We start from the raw sequence: 23563 nt of genomic DNA on the forward strand, positions 1-23563 counted from the left end.
TCCCAGCATTTTCTATAAATAAATTTTAACTTGGTGTTTTAAATTTGTAATTTTGCATTGCTGCTGTTTTTATCTGGTTGAGCTTTTATATTGTATTTATATTATGGTTTTATACTGTTGTTTTACACTTTGAATGGTTTTAATTTTTGTGAACTGCCCAGAGAACTCCAGCTATTGGGCAGTATAAAAATAAAATAAATAACTAAATAAAATAAAATAAAACATACTAAAAGCATCCTAAAATTCCACTGGATAGGCCTGCCGGAAGAGTCTGGGCCCCTCTTCCACCTGACCCTGCGTTGCAAATGCCCCCAAACTCCCGGAAACACAGGCTGCTGCATTATCTCCCCTTGCAGATGTTCAGCCAGGAAGAATAAAAGCGACTTTTGCATCTCTCCATCGAAGCCCACGCTTATTCAGGGCTTGACTACTCTAGCCTAGCCCTAGTGACTGCGTACGATCAGATCTTAAGCGATTTCTAACGCCTTGCCTGCAGTGCAACCGAACTCGTGGACTTGCTTGCTTTGGTGGGAGGAGGGCACAGGCTTCGTCCTTCCCCGATAGCCAATGAGAGCGCGGCTTGGCGAGTCTTTCTGACCAATAGAGCGCGAGTGTGACAAGGAAGGCGTGGGTAGGAAAGAGGGGAAGGCTTGGGGAGGACCGGAGTGAGAACTGCTACTCCGCGCGGCTGCAGTGGCCAATGGGATTATAGTGGACGAGACCATGAAGTGAGTAAGACGGGGGGGGCAGCTGGGAAATACCATGAGGGCCAGAGGGAGGGGGCGTTGTTGGCGTACTTGGGGCGGGGGCGTTGTTGATGGCAAATGCCCCAGTGTGATTTGGGAGGGGGTATTATGGGGCAAGTCCCAGGGGGTCGTGGGGGGGGGGGGTCCCAAGCGGCCTTCTCCTGCGCAAGCTCCCTCCCAGGCAAGTGTCCCACAGGCTTAAACCGCCCTTCAGGTTCTCCGAGAGGTCTTCTATGGACTAGGCCACGGGTCGGCAACCTGGTGCCCTCCAGGCGTTTTGTACTACAACTCCCATAATCCCTGACCATTAACAATGCCTGCCAGTGTTTACGGAAGTTGCAGCCCAAAACATCTGGAAGGTACCAGGTTACCTACCCCTGGCCTAGAGCAACCTGGTGCCCTCTAGATGTGTTGGACTGCAACTCCCATTATTCCCATGCTGGCTGGGCATGATGGGAGTTGTGGTCCAATGCATCCAGAGGGAAAGGCTGGGCTAGAGAGAACGCACTATAATATCAGGTGCCTGAGGCTGCAGTCACACTTACCTGGGATTAAGTCTTATTAAATACAACAAGACTTTCTTCTGAATTAGTATTCCTAGGTTCAAGTTGCAGAGTATAAACAATTGTACCAAGAGCCTAGTTGACACAGAAGTGTTTAGTCTGACTTACCAAATGAGTAGCCACACCACAGTCAGGATCATAGAATCATAGAATAGCAGAGTTGGAAGGGGCCCACAAGGCCATCGAGTCCAACCCCCTGCTCAATGCAGGAATCCACCCTAAAGCATCCCTGACAGGTGGTTGTTTATTTGTTTATTTATTTTATTAATTTATATACCGCCCCATGGCCAAAGCTCTCTGGGCAGTTTACAAAAGTTAAAAACATTGAACGTTAAAAAATGTTGGTTCTCTGTGTGTGTGTACATGCGTGTGTGTGTGCGTGTGCACCATAGCTGTCTTTGCTTTTAAAAATCAAATTGCTAACCTTCAAATTAAGGGAAAAGCTGGGAGAACATGCAAAGGTGACCCCCCTTCCCAATCCCCCTAGACCTCTACTGGCTTTATCACATACAATTGCTAAGCATAATTAGCATTTACTTCATTTAAGTAATTCCAGTAATCCTCACAACAGTCCTGTAAGGTAGGTTTCTCTTATCCCTATATTACAGATAAGAGGCTGAGAGACTTGACTTGAGTGGTGAATTCATGGCAGACCTGAGTTTTTAACTCACACAACTGCCCAGTTGACAGCACTTTACAGTACTGTTGTGCTACCTTTGACCTGATCGATCCATCTCTCTTTATGAACATTAATTCTGCATTCAAGATTATGCAGTTAGATAGTGAAATTTTGAATGTTTTAGCATTACTTTGAAAACAACCTTACACATAACTGACATTGGTAAATGCAGGAGGGGGGCATTTCTTGAACTGTCCTTATCTCAATCTATCCACTTTGCCAGCAGTGTGTTAGGCTCTGCATAAAAAACTCCAAAACCTTCTAATCAAATTAGACCAAGAAGACGGGAATGGGTGAGGAAAGGACAGGAGAGAATTGGATGGCTATGGAGGGACCAGGCCCAGTGAGGCAGCATGGGGAGCATGGACAGCTGACATAGAAATTGAGAGCTTTAACATTTAGGTCTAGAAGTTTGACTTTGGGTCAAGCAGCTCCTTTCATGAGTCAACTGTATTTCCTTGATGCCTTTGGCTTTTTCTCCTCCCTCCCTCAGGTTGAACATAGATGGATTGCTTGTTTATTTTCCCTATGATTACATCTACCCAGAACAATACTCGTACATGCTGGAGCTCAAGAGGACATTGGATGCCAAGGTTTGACAAAACCAAGATTGGGGCGGGGTGGCCATGCTGTATGTGTATGTGTGTGTGTGTGTGTGTGTGTGTGCTTGACCTAAATGGGAATAAGATGCTTGTTCCATAAACAGCTAAGAAGTGAGGTATATTTGAGAATATTGTAGGGAAACTCCTAGGATGAAGCAGAGGGTGCTGAAATGCAGGCAGGTCTGTAAAGATGTTCCCACCTGCCTGCTTGCCCCGACGCTTAGAAATTCCACCCTGGTGCTAGGTAGCTTGATCTTCCTTTCGTCCCCCCATCCCATTTCACTCTGCTCTTAAAATTTTGATGCTGGCTTCAAGGAACTTGGAACTATTTCTTTTCCCAGTGGAGAGGGGGGGGGGGGGGAAACCACATCTATGCAGCTGGCTGGCTGGCTGCGAGTGTGGCTGTAATACAGCCTTTCTGTTTCTCTGCCAGGGTCACGGCGTGCTGGAAATGCCCTCGGGCACTGGGAAGACCATCTCCCTCTTGTCTCTCATTGTGGCCTACCAGCGTGTGAGTATTGGTTTGCCCCTGGACTACCTTGCCTGATACGGGCAGGCTGCTCTCAGGCACCTGTCTACAATGTTTTGTACTGCTGTTTTTACGTTTTTACATTTTGCATACTTTTAATGTTTGCTGTTTTTAACTTTTGTAAACCACCCAGGGAGCATCGGCTGTGGGGTGGTATATAAATGTAACAAATAAATAAATACAATGTGGCGCAGATAACAACAACAGTGACCTCCCTTACAGGGTTGATGTAAGAATGACCGGGAGAACCTGAAGCACTTTGAACAGCCAAAGGGGTTTTGTAAACGCTGAGCATTATTGTCACATTGTTTAAATAAACGTCACTATCTCAAGAGGCTACTTTTCTAATCCCAAGTGTTTTATTTTCAAAGTAGCTGAAAGAGAAAACGTAAATATATTCAGAACTAAAACACACAATATCCACGAGTCGTCATTTGTGTGTATCCTGTGCTGTTGCACTCCTGTCCTGCTGGTGAGTTCCCCGTGGGCAGCTGGTTGGCCACTGTGTGAACGGACCCTTCTGATGTTCTCTGTGACATCCTTGCAGTACACTCTGTATGTACCATGAAAGAATGCAAGGCTTGAAGGATATGAAAATAACCCCCCCTTTTTTTTTGCAGATTGGACCACAAAATTAACGTCTGTTTGTACAAAAACACAATTCCATCCTTTAAAACCATTGGTTCCTGGAGCCAAACATGCTGATTTTATCATCAGTTTCTCAGAGGAAATGTTCACCATTTTTAAAGCTAAATAATCTGGCTCCATATTTATTTTAATTCATTCATTTAAACTTTGCCTCTTAACAAAAAGTACACAAAGTGGCATAGGTAAAATCAGTATAATACAAAATAAGATTTAAAAAATGCAAGCCAAAATATCTTGCCAAAATATCAAGCCAAAATATCCATAGGCAACCACACGTGGCTGGCCAACGTTCCATGGGTCCCCTCAAATGGAGCACCCCCATCTTACAGGTGTCACCCCACCCAATAGGAGGTCTCCAAGCCGTGCTGACTTTCCCCCTCCTCCCTAGGCTTACCCTCTGGAGGTCACCAAGCTCATCTACTGCTCCAGAACTGTGCCGGAGATCGAAAAGGTAAACCAGGGGGTGAGATGGGGGCCATTGTTTGTTGGGGGATGAGATGTCTGTAGGAAGAGGCCTGTGGGATTGGGCCAGGCATCTCTAGCGGCATCTGTGCGTTCTGGAACTGCAGGAGGGTGGGTCTTTGCTGGTTTCTGCAGCGGGGCGGGATGGGCCGTGGGGAGAGGTGATGGAGGAGGCTTTGCCAAAGCAGCTGCATCTTTTTCAGGTCATTGAGGAACTGCGGAAACTTCTGGATTTCCATGAGAAGCAAACGGGGGCGAAGCTGCCCTTCCTGGGCCTGGCGCTCAGCTCCAGAAAGAACCTCTGCATCCACCCTGAGGTGCTGCCCTTTACTCACACCTGTGTTGCTGCCGCCGTCATGGCGCTCACAACCGCCTGCCTGGGGCTCAGCTCCCCCTCCCCTCTTCTCGCTGTGGGACTCTCCCTGCCTTCTCTCTTGTTGTGCGATCACAGCGGGAAACACTCCTGCGGGCCTTGCGTCTTCGCTCCTACTGATTATATATATTTATATTATAATACGTTATATTTGTATCCCACTTTTGAACCCAAGGGGGCTTACATAATCCTCCTCCTCTCTATTTTATCCTCACAACAACCCTGTGAGTTAGGTTAGGCTGAGAGTGAGCGATTGGCCCAGATTAACCCAGGGAGCTTCACGGCCCAGTGGGGACTAGAACCTGGGCCTCCCGAGTCCCAATCCGACACTCTAACCACTATGCCACACTAGCTCTCTGATTACGTTTTCGTCCACCTTCCAAAAGTGGGTAGAAGATTCTTTCCTGCTGCCATCCGCCATCTTATCTCACAAACAACCCTGTGAGGTAGGTTGGGCTGAAAGAAAGTGACCGGGCCAAGGTCGCCAAGGGAGCTTTGTGGCTGCGTAGGGATCTGAGCGCGTCGGCTGCCCTCGTCTAGCGCTGCAGCCCAGCCTTCCCCAACCTGAGGCCCATCTGGGGATGAGGGAGCTGCAGTCCCACACCAGGATGGGGAAGGCTGCTCTGACCACCGCCGCCGCCGCTGCGCTGAGACTCCCTGACCAGTACCTGAGGCTGAATTGGGATCAGTCCCACAGGTGGGGGCGGGGATTTTGGTGTGTGTGTGTGTGTGTGTGTGGAGGCAAAGGGAGGGCTGATGAGAGCTGCGATTGGTGCTGGGGGCCCTCCGCGTGCCTTGGGGGCTGTGGGGAGGGCTCAGTGAGCAATTTAGCAGCCTGAACCTGTGGGGCTTTGGCCCCATGTCTCATCGTAGGTGAGCACCTTGCGCTTCGGGAAGGAGGTGGATGGGAAATGCTTCAGCATGACCGCTTCGTACGTACGAGCACAGCACCAGCAGGATGGCAGCGTTCCCTCTTGCCGCTTTTTTGAGGTATGGGGGGGGCTGTGGGGGCAAGGGGCTGTGGGGAGTTTGCTGGCCAAGACTCCCCAGCGGTTTTGATCATCCCAAGCCCTATGGCCCGAGGAGACCACATCTCGAGGGGGTTTAAGGGAGGGAGCATAGCTCGGTGGTAGAGCCCTACAGGAGGTCGCATAATCCAGGCAGGGTCGGGAGAAGCTCCAGCCAGAAAACCTGGAGAGCCGTTGCTGCCAGTCAGTGTCTAGAATCCTGGGCTAGGTGGACCATGTGGTATCCCTTGGGCATAGGGGTGAGCTTACCTGCTCAGCCTGTCGCTTGCCCCAGACCTTGACTGCCACGCAATATTTATTTATTTATTTATTTCATTTTTATACCACCCAATAGCCGAAGCTCTCTGGGCGGTTCACAAAAATTAAAACCATAATAAAACAACCAACAGGTTAAAAGCACAAATACAAAATACAGTATAAAAAGCACAACCAGGATAAAACCACGCAGCAAAATTGATATAAGATTAAAATACAGAGTTAGAACAGTAAAATTTAAATTTAAGTTAAAATTAAGTGTTAAAATACTGAGAGAATAAAAAGGTCTTCAGCTGGCGACGAAAAGAGTACAGTGTAGGTGCCAGGCGGACCTCTCTGGGGAGCTCATTCCACAGCTGGGGTGCCACAGCGGAGAAAGCCCTCCTCCTAGTAGCCACCTGCCTCACTTCCTTTGGCAGGGGCTCACAGAGAAGGGCCCCTGTGGATGATCTTAAGGTCCGGGCAGGTACATATGGGAGGAGGCGTTCCTTCAAATAACCTGGCCCCAAACCGTTTAGGGCTTTGAATGTTAGTACCAACACTTTGAATCGGGCCCGGAACTGGACTGGCAGCCAGTGAAGCTGGAAAAGGACTGGCGTGATGTGATCTTGTCGGCCAGTCCCTGTTAGTAGGCAGGCTGCCCTGATTTGTACCAGCTGAAGTTTCCGGACCGTTTTCAAAGGCAGCCCCACGTATAACGCATTGCAGCAATCCAAACGAGAGGTTATCAGAGCATGGATCACTGTAGCTAGGCTATCTCTGTCCAGATAAGGGCGCAGCTGGTATATCAGCCTAAGCTGGTAAAAGGTGCTCTTTGCCACTGAGTTCACCTGTGCCTCAAGTGACAGTTCTGGATCCAAGAGCACCCCCAAACTACGGACCCGATCCTTTAGGGGGAGTGCAACCCCGTCCAGGACAGGGCAAACATCACCTCGCCGGACAGATGAACCACCCGCTAACAGTACCTCCGTCTTGTCTGGATTGAGTCTCAGTTTGTTAGCCCTCATCCAGTCCAATACCGTGCCCAGGCACTGGTTCAAAACTGTCAACAATAACTGCCAAGCCTCTTCCTTGATGGTTTCCTTTATTGTTAAAACATCTAGGAGTAGCCACACATCAAACTGCCTGCTTCCAAGCCCACACCAAGAAGAGCTTAAAACAGAAGCCCCGCCCAGGCCTTCCAGGAGGACCTGGAGACTTATAGCTGCAGACGTCTTAAAGATACATTCACATATTACATCCCCCCTTCTCCATGAAAACACTATCTTTTGTTCAATTAAATCTTAACATGTCAATCTTCGCTCTTTACCACTATCCCATAACGTAGTCCTTAAACTTTGCTGGTAATCTCATTTCTCGCCCACTCCGTGTCCGTTTTGTCCTATCTGCCATTACATCTGACGAAAGCTCCAGCTTGCGTTGAGATTCCTCTCTGGTCCGACTCAGCACGAGGCCGCTTCCGATGTTTGTAAGAAGGGTAGCAGGACTCTGGGGAAAGGCAGTGATAGATGAATCTGCCTATTTCTGGCGGCTCCCTCATTCACAGACAGGCCCCAGGTTCCGTCCTGTTTCCACATTAATCTGCAATTCAAAACTGAAACCCGCACACACAAAATCACATTGAAATCTGAGTTGAAAAATGCATTTCTGGCTGTGTTTTCTCTCAAAATGCGCACGCCGATCTGTGCAGCGTGGACGTTGGCTGGGTGTCAGCCCGTTTTATGGGAATGGACCGTTTTGCCCACTCGCAAACGCAGACCCAGCTGGAGAACCATCAGCATTTCACGGTGACCTTTCCGCTCTTGACGAATGACGTCTCCTTCCCTCCTTGGCAGGAATTTGACGCCCACGGCCGCCAGGTGCCCCTCCCGTACGGCGTGTACAACCTAGACGACCTGAAGGCGCACGGCCGGCAGAAGGGCTGGTGCCCCTACTTCCTCGCTCGATACTCGGTACCCTGGCGCTCGCAAGTCCTTCCGGTTTCTCCCTTTGCTGCACAGTATAAACCCTTGGGGGATTTCTGTTGGTCCAGTTGGTGTCGAGAAGAACGCTTTGCTCAAAACTTCTCTTTAATCAAGCAGAAGGGAAAAGCACTGCCCCATCTGCCGCCCCCCACTTTCCTTGTAAAAACAGCTAATTCCTAGTCCAAATGGCAGCTAAATGTGATTGCAAGTGTGGAGGGAATGCCTTTTGAAATGCCAGAAGCAAGAGGGGCGACCAAATAAGAATTCCAGGGGCAGGGGCTCTGGCGTGCTTGTCCCTTCGCTCGCTAGTTAAATCAGAATAACACATGCAGAAGAAGAGATTCTGTATTCTATTTGCATGGTTTATATAGGAATTTTGCCTTTTTGCACAGAATTCAGATTGCCTGAACGCAACATTTTTTTAATGCAAACAGTCCTGACTGTACCTGAGGCTTTATTACTTTTCTTCCTTGTCTGCTGAAGTTTTCTGTGTAACTCGAAAGCTTGTATAGGTAGTGTTCTAATTAGAAAAAAGAAGTAATAGTAGTACATCTCCTCCTAGCTATTGTTTTTGGGAGAAGGGAAACAGGATTGATTTCTTTCTTTTTAAAAAAAAGAGAATTAGAAAAAGGGAGATCTCTGGATGTAATACTTAGTCCAGTTCAATTTTTGATGAGATTTATTCCAGCTCTGCCCTTTCTCTCCATCTTGGATCAGATCCTTCACGCCAATATCGTTGTGTATAGTTATCACTACCTCTTGGACCCCAAGATCGCCGACCTGGTCTCCAAGGAGCTGGCCAAGAAATCCGTGGTTGTCTTTGATGAGGCTCACAATATTGGTATGCGGGGCAGGGTGGAGTGGGGAGCAAAGGCAGGTTATTTTATGTCTGTCGCATTTCTTCACGTTGATGCACAAAAAGCCTATGGAACTCACTGCCACATGGTGCTGGGATGGCCATCTCTGCATAGGGAGCCTTGGAAGGGATGGGTAATATTGAGGACGTGCCCAACCTCTAAGTTTAGAGGCGGGGCTCCTTCGATGACTGGAGGGGCCTCTCTCCCTTGTACCCGGCTTGTGAGCTTCTCAGGAGCATCAGATTAACACCACTGTTGGAGACAGTGTGTTGGGGCAGACGGGCCTCGTGGCTGACTCAGCCCCCTAGTTCTCTCCTCCTGGTGAGAGTGGGCCCAGGGGGCTAACTCAGTGTGGCCCTACATGCGAAGCAGGCCTTTGGTCTCTTGGCTTCTGTGCTGTTTTATCTTTCGGTGTTCTTTTAATTGTATTTTTAATGTATTTGTTTCGTGATTGTTTAAATTACGGGTGGTGGTGGTGGTATTTTAAATGTTGAATTGAATTGTTGTTCGCCACCTTGAACACCATTTGCTGATAGAAAGGCAGGATATTTAAGTAAGCCGGCAAAGCAGGTGGTCTGCCTCTCTGCCCTGGCCCCTCCCCAAGGGGTTGGTGAACTGGGCAACGTGAGGCCGCTGCACAGCCCTGTGGGTCGTCCCCTTCTGAGGCAAGGCGGTGGCACAGGGGCCATGCCGGAAAATGGCTGGTCTTCCCACCCACCCCAAATCTCGCTTGGAAGCAACCCGGTGGACGCCCACCAGCCCACTTTTTCCTTGACCCACAGACAACGTCTGCATTGACTCCATGGGAGTCAACCTCACTCGCAAGATGCTGGATCGCTGCCAAGGCAACGTGGCCACCCTGCAAGCCGCCATCCAGAAGTGAGTTGAGGAGGTTTGCATTTTACTTTGCCGCACCAGAGCCTTAGACTAGGGTGACCCTATGAAAAGGAGGACAGGGCTCCTGTATCTTTAATAGTTGCATAGAAAAGGGAATTTCAGCAGGTGTCATTTGTATATATGGAGAACCTGGTGAAATCCCCTCTTCATCACAACAGTCAAAGGTGCAGGAGCTATCCTAGAGTGACCAGATTTAAAAGAGGGCAGGGCACCTGCAGCTTTAACTGTTGTGATGAAGAGGGGATTTCACCAGGTTCCCCATATATACAAATGACACCTGCTGGAATTCCCTTTACAACACAACTGTTAAAGATACAGGAGCCCTGTCCTCCTTTTCATAGGGTCACCCTACCTTAGACTGAGTGAGACTCTTGGTCTATCTAGCTTCATATTGTCGACTCTGACTGGCAGCCATGGCTCTCCAGGGTGTCAGGTGGGATTCCTTCCCTCGCCCTGTCCAAAGAAGCCGGTGGTCGAGCATGCAAAGCCGAGGGCTTCTGCCACTGAGTTATGGCTCTTTCCCTTTGTTTGTTTCCTGTTACGTCATTTCCCCCCCTCTCCTGGAATTGGGGCCGTGCCTCTGAGCATACCCCTCCATCTCCTCGCTGCTCCCCCGCCTGACCCCGGCGCACGGCCCTTTTTCAGGATCAAGGAGACGGATGCTCAGAAGCTGAAGGAGGAGTACAGGCGCCTGGTGGAAGGGCTCCGGGAGGCCAACGTGGCTCGGGAAACCGACGTCTACCTGGCCAATCCGGTGCTGCCGGACGAGATCCTCCGAGGTGCGTCTGCGTCTGTGTGTGTCTCTAGCGGGAGCTCAGGAGTGAGACTTGGTCCCCATCGGTCTTTCTGTTGCTAAGAGGGAGCGGATTTGGACCTGAAGCGTCTTTATAGGTGGCCTTTAGACAAGACAAGAATCATTCATGGACAGGGGGAGGCGCATCGGTGGCTATTGGCCGTGCTGGTGAAATGGCAGCTCCCTGGACAGAGGCCGCCTCTGCCTTTGAGTACCAGACGTGGGAAAGGGGATGTCCGGGCTGGGCTTTTTCATCGTGCCGCAGCTGTGAGCAACGTGATTGGTCTACTCTGGTCTGGGCAGTTCTTACTTTCTTAAAGGAAGATGCCTTGCTTTTGGGAGGGACCAAGGGGCGGGCTCTGGTGTCAACACGCACGTGTAGCCGCTGCGTGGCCGCCTCCTGTCCCAGGGCCTCACATCCATTTGAGCTCTTCTAGGGTGGTGGTGGTAGTAACCGGCATGTCTCACATTCCCTCGTGGCAGAGGCCGTGCCAGGCAACATCCGGACAGCAGAGCACTTTGTGGGCTTCCTGAAGCGCTTTTTGGAGTACCTGAAGTCCCGCCTGCGGGTGCATCATGTGGTCCAAGAGAGCCCCCCCTCTTTTCTGAAAGATGTCTTTGAGAAGGTCTGCATCGAGCGCAAACCTCTCCGGTAAGCGGGGAGGGGAGAAGGCGCTCTGTAGAAGAACCCCCCCTCCCCTCCGACACCTCTGGATCACGGCAGGCTGGGGAAGCTTCTTCGGCCCTCGCCCTTGGTTGGACCGCTCCTTCACAGCCTTCTGGACCAGCCGTCCCAACCTGCCATTATCCCCGCTGGCAGGACCGTGTTAAGATCGGAGGCCTGCTGCGCCCCTCTCTGGGGCTGGCATCACAGGGAGGGGGAGGAGTCAAGGCGTGTGTGTGTGTCGTGTGGGGATCCAGCTGGGTAAACGTGCATGCAGGTACCAAGCCTGGACGTTGCTTTCTTCGTTAGCTTCTGTGCCGAGCGGCTGCGCTCCCTCCTTCGGACGCTGGAAATTGCAGACATTTCTGATTTCTCCCCCATCACCCTGATTTCCAACTTCGCCACGTTGGTCAGTACATACGCCAAGGGTAAGGGAAGCCTCCATTCCACGGAGCGGCTCAGGTCGTTCCAAACGTTTTGTCCTTCTGGCTGTTCTTTTCTTTCTACCACATCTGGGTTCAGAAAGAGGTTTGCTAATGTCTTCCTGTGAGGTTTCCTAAACCAACGATGCTGAGACGAAACACACTTTGCTAGAGCTGAGTTGCTTGATCAAAGGTAAGTTCAAAGCAAGAGCTTTGCACATCGGGGTTAGAAAGAGAGAAGGGTCTCACAAAAGCGCAGCGGCTCGTCGACTAAAATTAAAGAAACAGATGGCAACCCAGGATCAAAAGGGACTGGATTTGTAAGGCACCTCTTCCAAAGGGCTCAAGGTGGATAACGGCAGCCCTCGTTTGGTTTCCTAACAAGAACTGGGTCTGTATATAAATGACAAGATTTTTAACATATTGGTCCAAGTGTTGCTGCTGCTCATGTTGGGATGAGGCAGACTGGCTGGTCTGCTGGCTGAGGACAGGGGAAGTTTTTAGCTTGGGGAAGGCTCTCTCTGTCTCTCCCCCCTCCCTCCCTCCCTCCCTCTCTCTCTCTCTCTCTCTCTCTCCCCAACCTGGTGCACTCCAGCTGTGTGGGATGGTGGGAATTATAGTCCAACACATCTGGAGAGCATCAGGTTGGTAAAGGTACACATTAAAAATATATAAAAATGTACCAAAAACACTCAGGGCCAAGACAAAACAGATCAAGTTGAATTAAAATTACTGAGAAAATTAAAAAAGGTACCCTTTGCCTGGTTCCGAAGTGACATCAGAACGGTGAGTGTGGCGCAGTGCCCCCCCCCCCCCCGGTGCCTGCCTGGCAAGCCCACTGCCAGCCACCAGGAGGCTCTCCTCTGTGCCGGGACCTGGCATTGCGCGTACGCAGAAGGGAAGGGGCGTGTTCCTGCCCAATGCAAATGGTTTCTGTGCCAAATGCTGCTGCACCGCTCCTCAGGCGGAGAGGGGAAGCAAACAGGCTCTGTGTTTGTGTGGGTCTGACGTTGCCACAACATATAAATACCGTGTAAGTCTCTTAAGTGCTTAGCCCAGAGGCCGAGTCAATCCTGCTGCCTTTAAGAAGCTTGATTTTTCCTCCTTGGGGCTCGGATGGCAAAGGTTTCTCTGGTCTGGTGCTGTCAGAGCGGCTTGGACCTCGACTGACTTGTAAGTTAAAAGCAAATCGCCCAAACGCTCTGCTGTGACTGAGCGTTCCCGAGGCAGGTTGGCCGTGGTGGAGAAGCCGCTCACCTTTCAGCAAAGCTCTCATACCCTGGTAGAGTGGATCCTCTCCAAAATCACCGGCTCTCCCTCCTGCTCCCAGAAAGCACCACAAACAAACCCCATCTGATTTGGGTTTCGCTATATCCCAGTCTGTGGCACAACTGATGAAAAGCGAGGCATCGTACCTACGCTCAGGGTTCCGTCCCAGTAGCAGCCCCATCCACTAAGAAGTCCTGTCCAACAAATAAATAACCTTTCCCGGAGAGATCTTGAGGAGCCCTCATTCATTTGATGACCTTTGCACAGGAGGCGTTCTTGGTGGATCAGGTCCCATTCATTAAGTACTCCATTTCTAAATAGCAGCTAGAAACACTGAGGAGAGCAGCTATCCAAAGGAAAGAGAAGTTCAGATTCACTCTGGGTAGAGCATCTACATCAATCATACGAGAATTTTTATTGATACAATTTACACATTACTTCTCTATTTAAAAGGAAAAAATTCTAAGCACGTTGGCATACAATTCATAAGAATATGAATCAACATAAAATACACCCCACCAACAGTAAAACAGCAATAAAACGTTCCTATTGGCATCAAATATCCGCCCCTTAAATTTTATTTTATTTTTATGCAGTAATGAGGACTAGAAACTTGGCCCACCCTGCTCCTTTTTTGAAAGGAAAGCAGAGCTTTCTCTGAAATCTACTTATACAGTTTGGCTTCCTAATTTTGTGTATGAATGCAGAATTCAGGTTTTTGTTGATGAGCGAACACTCACACACACTCACACACTCACACACACACACACACACACCCAACCATCTGCATTTTATCTTGCTTCAGGTTTTACCATCATCATAGAACCGTTTGATGACCGGACTCCCACCATCACAAATCCCATCCTGCACTTCAGGTGAGGGTCGTCCTGCCCTCCTGTGGATCAAGGGCACACCCACATTTTGGGACCCTTGGTGCCTCTTGGGTGCTTTTCCCCCTCTCACCTCAAAACAGATGCTGTAGAATCAGTGGAGGAAGATGGTCAGGTGTGAAGGCAGGGGCTGCCCCAGGTTGGCTGGGGGATTAGGGGAGCTGCAGCCCAGGTTGGGAAGGCAGGGCTGGGCCGCTTAATTTTCACTGTTTTGGGGTGGGGAGAGTCTCTACCTCTTAGTCTCTGGTTTTTAGGGGAACAGACTGGTATCCATTTGGGGCCATAGCTGTGTGTGCAAGATGTGTCTGGGGGGGGGGAGTCTTTCTCTGCCTCCCACCTGATGCCCCCTCCTTCCTTCCTTCCTTCCTTGCTTCCTTCCTTCCTTGCTTCCCTCCCCGCAGCTGCATGGATGCCTCCATCGCCATCAAGCCCGTCTTTGAGCGCTTCCAGTCGGTCATCATCACTTCGGGAGTAAGTGGGCTCTTTGGAGGGGGGGTCCTTGTGTCCAGCGGTGCTTTGGAGGGGGGGTCCTTGTGTCCAGCGGTGCTTTGGAGGGGGGGTCCTTGTGTCCAGCGGTGCCTCTTCCGGCCGGCCTGAAGGCTCTCTTGTTTTTCTGCATGGGGGGTGACGGCGGGTGGTGAGTCGCCCTCAAGCCAGCTTCCTCCTCTCTCCGAGGCAGACGCTGTCCCCGCTGGATATCTACCCAAAGATCCTGGACTTCAGGCCGGTTACCATGGCCACGTTCACCATGACCCTCGCCAGGACCTGTCTGTGCCCCATGGTGAGTGCAAGAGGCCAAGCAGAGCGAGCGAGCGAGCGAGAACCCCCCGCCCCCGCCCCGCTCTCTGCAGCGAGGAGGCAAGACCGTTCTGGCTGGTTGAAGTGTGGAAGGGTCTTTCGTCGGCCGTGGCTGTGCTATGAAGCGGCCTTGGTCCCCATCGGACGCCTTCCCCTCCCAAAGCTGGAGCCATCGATTCTTGGCTCATGGGGCATTTCCTAGCTCTGCCACTGGAGATGCCAAGGATTTGAACCCAGGGCCTTTTGCATGCAAGGCACGCGTGCTGCCGATCGACTGCGGGCCCTGCGGAAGCAGCGGCTGTTTAGACGCAGGGCTCGTGGTACATCAGAGCAGCTGTGAATCACTCTGGGGCGCTTAAGGCGTGTGTGTGTGTAAGTCTGTTAGTTTTTTTGAAAAAGGAAAAATGGTGTCTCGTTGGGTGTTTCCCCCCAAAGGTTATTTTTATTTATTTATTTATTGCATTGCTGCTGTTTTTATCTGGTTGAGCTTTTATATTGTATTTTATATTATGGTTTTATACTGTTGTTTTATACTTTGAATGGTTTTAATTTTCGTGAACCGCCCAGAGAGCTCCGTCTATTGGGTGGTATGGAAATGTAATAAATAAATAAATAAATAAATTTATATACTGCCCCATAGCCGAAGCTCTCTGGGCGGTTTACAAAAGTTAAAAACAGTGAACATTAAAAAGTATACAAAATTTAAAATCATCAAAAACATAAAAACAACAGTATAAAAACAACAGTGTCCATTTTAAAACAACAGTTCTGGGGACTCCACTTGTTTCTGTGAAGATGCCCACTCAATCCACTTGAATGGCCCCTGGTTGGCAGCAGGGCCACTTAACCGACTTTATTGCTTAATCAACTTAGGGCACAATCCTCTGCATGTCTAAACACGCAGAGGATTGTGCCGTTAATCAGTTAATCCACTTGGCAACTTAATCAACTTGAAATGCAAATCATCATCATTATCATCATCATCATCATCATCATCATCACAGCCCCTGTCTGGCAGCAGGGCCATTTCCCCACATGCTGTTTCCCTTTCAGGTTGTGGGGCGTGGGAATGACCAAGTGACTATCAGCTCCAAGTTCGAGACTCGCGAAGACATTGGTAAGGGGCCGCCCGCCGGCGGCAACTTCAGCAGCCGTCAGCGTGGGGTCCGGGACCGGAAAGTGACTTGGAGTCTCCTCCCCTTCATGGCGGAAGGAGGGGCTGTTGCCCTGCCGGCCCCCTTCTTACCCAACGTGGGGGTGAGGGGAAACAACGGTGCCACGGCCAGCACGGTTTTCCGCCTTGCGCAGTTTGAACTCGCCCGTGGGTGTGGGGGTCCGTGGCCTCCTTCGAAGAAACGGGGGCTGTCGTCGTTTTCTGCAGCCCCATCCTGAGATTTGGTGTTTTGCAAACAAGGACAGGCCTCAGCCCCAGGGGGCTTTACGGTCTCAAAAACAGCCTCGAGGGGGACAGGGGGTCAGGGCAGCACCGGTAGCTTTAAGCTGCCTTTATCGGCGTGTCCCGCAAGCAAGGGTTTTAGAAAACGCCCACCACAGCACCCAGTTCGAGCCCATCAGCACCCAATACCAGGCCAGTCTCACGTGACCGCAAAAGGCAAAATGGGCGGCCCAACGGCTCGACGCCTGCTTTCTCGTGGTGGGTTGATTGGGGCAAAGCAGCCCAGAGTTCCCCAACCTGGTGCCCCACAAATGTGTTGAGCCGCACCAGGTTGGGGCAGGCTGCAGGGGCCTCTTTCCCCCTTCCCACCACCGTGGCTCAGTGGCCGGTGCTTGGAGGCCAGGGGAGGAGGGAAGGCCGTGCGTTTGTGTGTCCCCCCCCCTTGAAACAGCCCTCGATTTCCCGGCAGCCGTGATCCGCAATTACGGCAACCTGCTGTTGGAGATGTCCGCCATCGTCCCAGACGGCATCGTGGCCTTCTTCACCAGCTACCAGTACATGGAGAACATCGTGGCCTCGTGGTACGAGCAGGTGCGTCTCACGTGGAGGGAGCGAGCCCTTCGGCGGAGGTCAGGATGCGTGCCACAGGCAGCGGAGGAGTCGGGGGTTTTCCCTTCCTCATTTCCGTTTGCTAGAAAGATGAGCAGTGCTTCAAAATGCAGTTCAGGCGCAATAACAGCAGGACGTGTGTTTTTGATGTGTTTGAGTTAGTTGCCACAAGGTGACCGCTGGCTCAGATGGCTTTAAAAGGGTATTAGACACATTCCGGCCAAAAAGGCCTTGAGTGACTGCGATACATGAGTGGAACCTCCATGTTCAGGAGCAGGAGAGGGCTCGTTCCTTCCTGCCCTGATTGTGGGCTTCGCATGGGGGAATCTGGTCGGCCATTGGGCGTGCTGCACCAGTCACACCTTTCGCCTGGTCCAGCAAGGCTCTTCTTGGTCCAGCAAGGACACGGAATAACGGGCTCAAGTGACAGGAAGCCAGATTCCGGCTGGACATCAGGAAAAACTTCCTGACTGTTAGAGCAGTACGACAATGGAATCCGTTACCTAGGGAGGTTGTGGGCTCTCCCGCACTCGAGGCCTTCAAGAGGCAGCTGGACAAGCATCTGTCAGGGATGCTTTAGGGTGGATTCCTGCCTTGAGCAGGGGGTTGGACTCGATGGCCTTGTAGGCCCCTTCCAACTCTGCTATTCTATGATTCTATGATTCTTCTAGTCTTATTTGATTGAACACCCGGCTGTGATGGGCCTCTAAAAGTGCTTTTGACTCCAAAGCTCCCCCTCAGGCAGTCCAGAAAGGAGGACGACCAAAATCTCTGCCGCGTGGAGACGGAATGGAAAATGGGAGGGCTGGGGCTCCCAGTTCAAGCGATGCTGCCGTCATGGGGTGCCCCGAAGGGTGGAGCAAAATGGAGCCAGGGTGCCCAGCCCTTCTGGGGCCCTGTCAGGATAGAGCCCTTCCTCTGAGGGGATGGGAAGGAGGAGGGGGGCAGACCCCCTTTGAGCCTGCCGGGATGGAGGGGGCCCCACGGCACTCCCCCTGTAGCTGGTGGCTCTGCGTTCCGCGTCGTTCCCACCCCAACGCTTTTCCTCTCCGGCCACCAAAGGGGATCCTGGAGAACATCCAGCGCAACAAGCTCCTCTTCATCGAGACGCAGGATGGCGCCGAGACCAGCATGGCCTTGGAGAAGTACCAGGAGGTGGGTCCCGGCCGGTCAGGAGGCGTCCTGCTCCAGGGGGGCTTGGAAGGAGCAGCAGCAACAGCAGCCCTGCTGCTGCTGCTGCTGCTGCTGCTGCTGCTGCTGCCGCCACCGCTGTGCTGCGCTGCGCTGGGTTGCCCTTCTGGGGCTCAGGGCAGGATCGGCGCCCTGGGCCTGGCCACGCAGTGGCCAACGAAGCCAGACTTTGGTGGGTCAGGGTCCCCCCACGACAGCTCCCTGGCACTCGCTGTTTCTGTGCCCGCGTGGCGGCCGTCCTTTTCCCGGAAGGTCCGGGGGGAGCGCAGGGCCGGCGTCCCCAACCCGATGCCCTCCAGGGGTGCATCTGCCCTTGTTCCCAGCCTGCTCTTCCAGCCGCTTGCCCCCCGCCCAGCCACGTGGGGTGGAGCTGCGTCCTAACATCCACCGCTTTTTGTAACCCGAGTCCGTGTCTTGCGTGGCAGGCCTGCGAGAACGGCCGGGGAGCCATCTTGCTGTCGGTGGCCAGGGGCAAGGTGTCCGAGGGCATCGATTTTGGTGAGTGTTTGGCCTCTCCCCTCCCCTCCCCACCAGAGAAACAGGAGGGCTTTAAACAGAGTGCTGGACTAGATGGACCCTTGGTCTGCTAAGGGCACTTCTTCTGACGCGGCCGTGACCCCCCCACCCCCACCCCACCCCCCACCCACTCCGCTGCCCTTTCTGCCCCACAGTTCACCACTACGGGAGAGCCGTGATCATGTTCGGGGTCCCCTACGTCTACACCCAGAGCCGCATCCTGAAGGTGAGCCGGGGTTCTCCCTGCCTGCCTGCCTGCCTGCCTGCCTGCCTGCGCCTCCTGCAAGCCTCTCCTTCCAGGGCAGCTCCTTCCCAGCGGCAGGGACTCTCCTCTCCAAGCTGTGCAACGCTCCCAGGGCTCTGCCAGCAAAACAGCCCTGGTGGATCTCCCCGGGCAGGGCTGGGAGCTGCCTTTCCCCGGATCCCCTGCTCAGCTGGGGGAAGATGGCCCTGAAGCAGCTGAACTGGGGGAGCTCTTTCCACCCCCTCTGACCGAGCGTACGGTCCCCAGGCGCTCTGGCTTGTGCTGTTGTTCCAAAGTGTGCCCGGGAAATGTGTCGGAATTCCTGGCTTTGCAGGGTCCCGGCCCCACCACCAGCTTCCCCCCCTTCCTCAGAGCCGGGGTCTGCTGAAGGCGAGGGTGGGGGCTGAAGGAGACCCGTGGCTCCGGGCTGCCAGCCAAGTCCCAGCAGCAGGCCTGGGAACTGGATTGGCTCTGCCTTAATCCCCTGGGAGGATTAGGGAGGCATCGCGGCTAGAAATAAGCTGCCGGCAAAGGCCCGGCCCTGCAACAGGCTCTTGTTGTTGTCGTCGTCGTCAACGTGTTTATTGCAGTTTTCAATTAACAATGAACAGAACGACGGTTCCACGTCATTACTGACCTGTAGAGGAGGCTTCCCTGGAGGCAGCAAGAGCCAGGGTCTCTGTTGGCGCTTAAGGAAGGAGGAGTCCAACGGGGCCTCCCTCTGCCGGGTCCGTGTGGCACTGGGGGTGGGGGCGGGGGCGGTTTCGCCTGCCTTCCTGCCCTTGAGGGTGAGCTCCCCAGGGGCGCCTGGTTGGCTGCTCTTTGCGATGAGAGAATCCTGGACTGGAGGGATCTGGGGAACCCAGGAAACGGCCTTTGCCCGAGTCCGACCACTGGACCCATCCAGCTGGGTTGTGCCTGCACTGACTGGCAGCGGTTGTCCGGGGCCCTGGGCAGGGGAGGCTGTCCTGGGTGAGCTGCAGCCCCTCCCCATCCATCCTGCCTTCTCCTCTGACTGGTGGCGGCTCTTCAGGGTCTTTCCCCGTCCCCAGTGGCCTCATCCCTTCTTCACTGGAGGGGCCTGCTGGGATTGAGCCTGCGGCCTTCTGCATGTCCTGGACAGTCTACAGAGCCTGGACTGATGCAGCAAGACGATCTATGTCCTTACAGGGCAGGAGAGGCCACAGTCCCCTGCCTCCCCCGACAGCGTGGCCCACGTGAAGCCCCCTCCCCTCCCTCTCTCCCCCACCCCAACAGGCAGGCAAAGCAAGCTGGACGTGGTAGAATCCGCAGGTGCTGTGCGAAGGAGCTGCCCCTGGGCATCCGCCCTTCACCTCCTCCGCGCTGTCTCCCTTCCTTAGCAACTGCTTTTCCCTCGGAGGCAGGAGGGGAAGGTGAGGGGAAATTAGCCGTGGAGGCAGAGAGGTGAGGGAAGACGGAGGCAGGCAGCTGCTCCGTCACGCGTGTGTGTGCGTTTGCTCAGCTTCTGACCTCTCCGGCTTGGTTTGGCAGTGGGGGAGCTGCCTCCCTCTGGGCTCTCAGGATGGCCGGGGTGGGTGTGTGGTTGCAAGGGGTGGCCAGGGACTTCTGGATGTAAACCGTGGCTGCTGGACCTCTTCCAACATAAGGGACAAATTTCATTCCGGAGCAGGCTAGCCATGGCTACTAGCCCTGATGGCTATGTGCTACCAGTTGCTGGGGAACATGGGTGGGAAGGTGCTGTTGCACCCTGTCCTGCTTTGTTGGTCCCTGGCTGACAGCTGGTCAGCCGCTGTGTGAACAGTGTTCTGCAGGAAGAGCAGACCGAAGAGACACACACACCCCGCCCACGCGCACATGGGCATGGAGACCCCCAAGGCAGAGCTCTCGCCCTCTTCTATCCCCAGGCCCGGCTGGAGTACCTGAGGGACCAGTTCCAAATCCGCGAGAACGACTTCCTCACCTTTGACGCCATGCGGCACGCGGCGCAGTGCGTGGGCCGGGCGATCCGGGGCAAGACTGACTACGGCCTCATGGTCTTTGCGGACAAGGTGTGTCGAGGGGCAAATCGTGGCGGGTGAAGGAGGGACGGGAGCGGCGGGGCGGGGGTTTGACCTCTGCAGTAAGCGGAGGTGGGGTGGCGTAGAGCTGCTCCCCCCCCCCGCTTGCCCCATTCACGCGGCTGCTCCCCCGTAATCCTCGGCAGCGTTTCGCCCGGGCCGACAAGCGAGGCAAGCTGCCACGCTGGATCCAGGAGCACCTCACCGAAGCCAACCTCAACTTGACGGTGGATGAGGCCGTGCAGGTGTCCAAATACTTCCTGCGGCAGATGGCGCAGCCCTTCCGCAAGGTGAGTGCGGGGGAGGAGAGGCCCTGCCGGGGAGGGGGGGTCTGGGCTTCCGTTTCAGCCACAGACCTCTGTGGGCCCCCGAGCTCTGCCGAGGTGCGGGGCTTGAAGCTGTAAACCCCTCCAGCGGGGCTGCGAGCCCTCCGACCTGGGCCCCCATCTGGGACTCTGGGATTCCCCAAAAGGCGCCTCTCCCCCCCCCCCCCCCGGCTCCGTCCTCTTTCCCTCGGCCACCCGCCATTTGCTGCTTTCTGGGCTTCTGTGCAGTTATTTCCCCCTCCTGTTCTAAAAGTCTTAGTAACTGGCGGTAAGAACTTTAAGCTACACTAGCCTGGCATTTTGGGTCCTGCCCGCTGCTGGGAAGCAGCCCCCCCCCCCCCCCGAGCGTCTCAGAAACACACTTTTTAAATTTCCGCAGCCCAGCCCTAAGGGTTGGCAGTCATGAGCCGAGCAGCGTTCCTGATCCCCTAGAGAGCTCGATCCAGAGAACCCCAGAGCCTCTTTGCACCGTTCAGGATCTCCAGTCGGCCAGGAACCCCCTGGCCCAGTCCATCCTCCATCTCTATAGCTGCAACCGCCGGGCCAGAACCAGGCGCTCCACCCTGCTGCCTCGTGCTCGTCTTCCTTCCGCTTTCTCCCGCTCCAAAGCCTGCCTCTGCCCCTCTTCTGTCACGGGAGCAGCATCTCTGTTTCTGTTAGCTTTGGGAGTGGGTGGGCGTGTTCATGTTTGTAAAGGTCTCCTGTTGCTAATCTGCAGCAGGGCCCTTTGGGCGTGTTTCTGTGACGGCCCTGGTTAGGCCTCATCTAGAGTATTGTGTCCAGTTCTGGGCTCCACAATTCAAGAAGGACGCAGACAAGCTGGAGCGTGTTCAGAGGAGGGCAACCAGGATGATCAGGGGTCTGGAAACAAAGCCCTATGAAGAGAGACTGAAAGAACTGGGCAGGTTTAGCCTGGAGAAGAGAAGATTGAGGGGAGACATGAGAGCACTCTTCAAATACTGAAAAGGTTGTCACACAGAGGAGGGCCAGGATCTCTTCTCCATCCTCCCAGAGTGCAGGACATGGAATAACGGGCTCAAGTTAAAGGAAGCCAAATTCCAGCTGGACATCAGGAAAAACTTCCTGACTGTTAGAGCAGTACGACAATGGAATCAGTGACCTAGGGAGGTTGTGGGCTCTCCCACCCTAGAGTCCTTCAAGAGGCAGCTGGACAACCATCTGTCAGGGATGTTTTAGGGTGGATTCCTGCCTTGAGCAGGGGGTTGGACTTGATGGCCTTAGGAGGACCCTTCCAACTCTGCTATTCTATGATTCTATGAAAGGCTGCAGGTGTCACACCATTGCCAATTGGGCAGCTTTGGGTCTCTAACGTGGTGCTCCATCTGTCCGGGGGAGGATGCGTTAGAGAGTAAAACAGCAATGGACACTCAACCGCTAAACAAGATGTAAAACAACTTCTGCTCCACTCTGTCCCTTCAAAGGAACAACAGCTTCCAGCCTTGCCCAGCCTGGTGCCCTCTTGATGTGCTGCACTACAACTCCCATAATCCCACAGCCACACCAACACATCTACAGGGCACTAATGGTCACGGACTGCAGCAAAAGGCCCCAGCAGCAGCAGCAGCAGCAGCAGGGAGTTGCAGACTGGGGGGGAGGGGCAGCTGCCCACAATGCCCCTCTGCATGTTAGTGATGGGTCGGCGCTAAAGAACACAATTGGGGCCGTCCTGTGCGTCTTCTAGCCTTTCCTGGCGATGGGCTGCGGAAGTGACCCACCTGTTCCTGGCCCAGAGCATGCTGGGAAGCGGACAGCCCCATCTCTCACCTGGTTTCTGCTCTCTCTCTCCCCAGGAAGACCAGCTGGGCCTGTCGTTGCTCACCTTCGAGCAGCTGCAGTCGGAGGAAACTCTGCGCAAAGTGCAGGAGATTGCACACCTGGTGTGAGCGGGCAGTGGTGTGTGTGTGTGTGTGTGTGTGTGAGAAAGAGAAGCACAAGCAGGGATGGATCCCCTGGAAGGGGAGGAGCCGCTTGGCAGGCCTCAACTGTTGCTGCGTCCAAACCCACCAGCAGATGGGGAAACCGAGGCAGCCAGTTCAAACCGTTCTTGTACCATGGCGCACGCACGCACGCACGCACGCACGGAAAGACTTCAGCCAGAGGGCTGTTAATTCCAGATTTTGGACTAGGGCTTTTAATAAAGAGGTATTTGGGGTTTTTGTAAATTGGCGATCTCTCCTCTGTGCCGTTGCTCCTGTCTCTTCTGCGTTATATTTACATCCCACCTTTCTTTCAAGATGCTCAAGGCAGCCTATCGGAATTTCCTCCACCTGTCTAAACTATCCTCAGAATATGGGTTGCCATATTCTGAATCCACAAAACAGGGACAATTTTTTAGGGTGGGGGTCGCTAGGATTTTTTTTAAAAAAAACTGGGCAATATGTAAAGGTCTAGGGAAAGAAAGAGAGCTATCTAAGCTTTAGTTATCTAACTGCAATCCTATGTGCGTCTACTCAGAAACAAATCCTATTAAGTTAAATAGGACTTATTCTCAGGTAAGTATGCATAGGATTGCAGCCTAAAGCACTTAAGCACCTGCAAATAAATAATAGGCAAAGAACAGTTTAAGCAAACTAGCAGGGAAAAAATGACACTAAATTACATTTCTCTACTCGTTCTCAAAAGCTAGAGAACTAGTAGAGTTCTCCATGCTAGTCAGTATGGAGACTTACACTCCACCGAGCAGGCTCAAGGCACCATTTTGGAGGATGGAATTCTTCCGGCCGGCTGGAACAGGAATCTGGGATTCTTGACTGACTGGCCGGGACATTTTGGAAATGCTTGG

The 23563-nt window shown here is 53.1% G+C and overlaps 1 protein-coding gene across 3 annotated transcripts; it reads left to right on the forward strand.

The window, feature by feature from the left end:
* Positions 1-643: 643 nt before the first annotated feature.
* Positions 644-22943, forward strand: ERCC2 (ERCC excision repair 2, TFIIH core complex helicase subunit). 3 transcript variants are annotated; one of them, XM_063140150.1, is made up of 23 exons: positions 644-728; positions 2482-2581; positions 3024-3101; positions 4156-4218; positions 4433-4546; positions 5476-5592; positions 7721-7837; positions 8567-8690; positions 9489-9585; positions 10249-10382; positions 10880-11048; positions 11370-11488; positions 13557-13626; positions 14043-14112; positions 14321-14422; positions 15493-15556; positions 16305-16426; positions 17507-17599; positions 18061-18133; positions 18307-18377; positions 20282-20425; positions 20581-20724; positions 22572-22943. In XM_063140150.1, exons 1-23 carry the CDS (start codon positions 724-726, stop codon positions 22662-22664), a joined length of 2283 nt encoding a protein of 760 aa, XP_062996220.1. In that variant the 5' UTR covers positions 644-723; the 3' UTR covers positions 22665-22943. The 3 variants fall into 3 exon arrangements, with proteins under 3 accessions (XP_062996220.1, XP_062996221.1, XP_062996219.1); XM_063140149.1 differs by lacking the exon at positions 644-728 and adding an exon at positions 1729-1770; XM_063140151.1 differs by lacking the exons at positions 644-728; positions 20581-20724; positions 22572-22943 and adding an exon at positions 1719-1770 and having other exon boundaries at positions 16305-16416; positions 20282-20370.
* Positions 22944-23563: the final 620 nt, after the last annotated feature.

This window comes from Elgaria multicarinata, chromosome 13 (assembly GCF_023053635.1).
Source record: "Elgaria multicarinata webbii isolate HBS135686 ecotype San Diego chromosome 13, rElgMul1.1.pri, whole genome shotgun sequence".
Taxonomy (NCBI): Eukaryota; Metazoa; Chordata; class Lepidosauria; order Squamata; family Anguidae; genus Elgaria; species Elgaria multicarinata.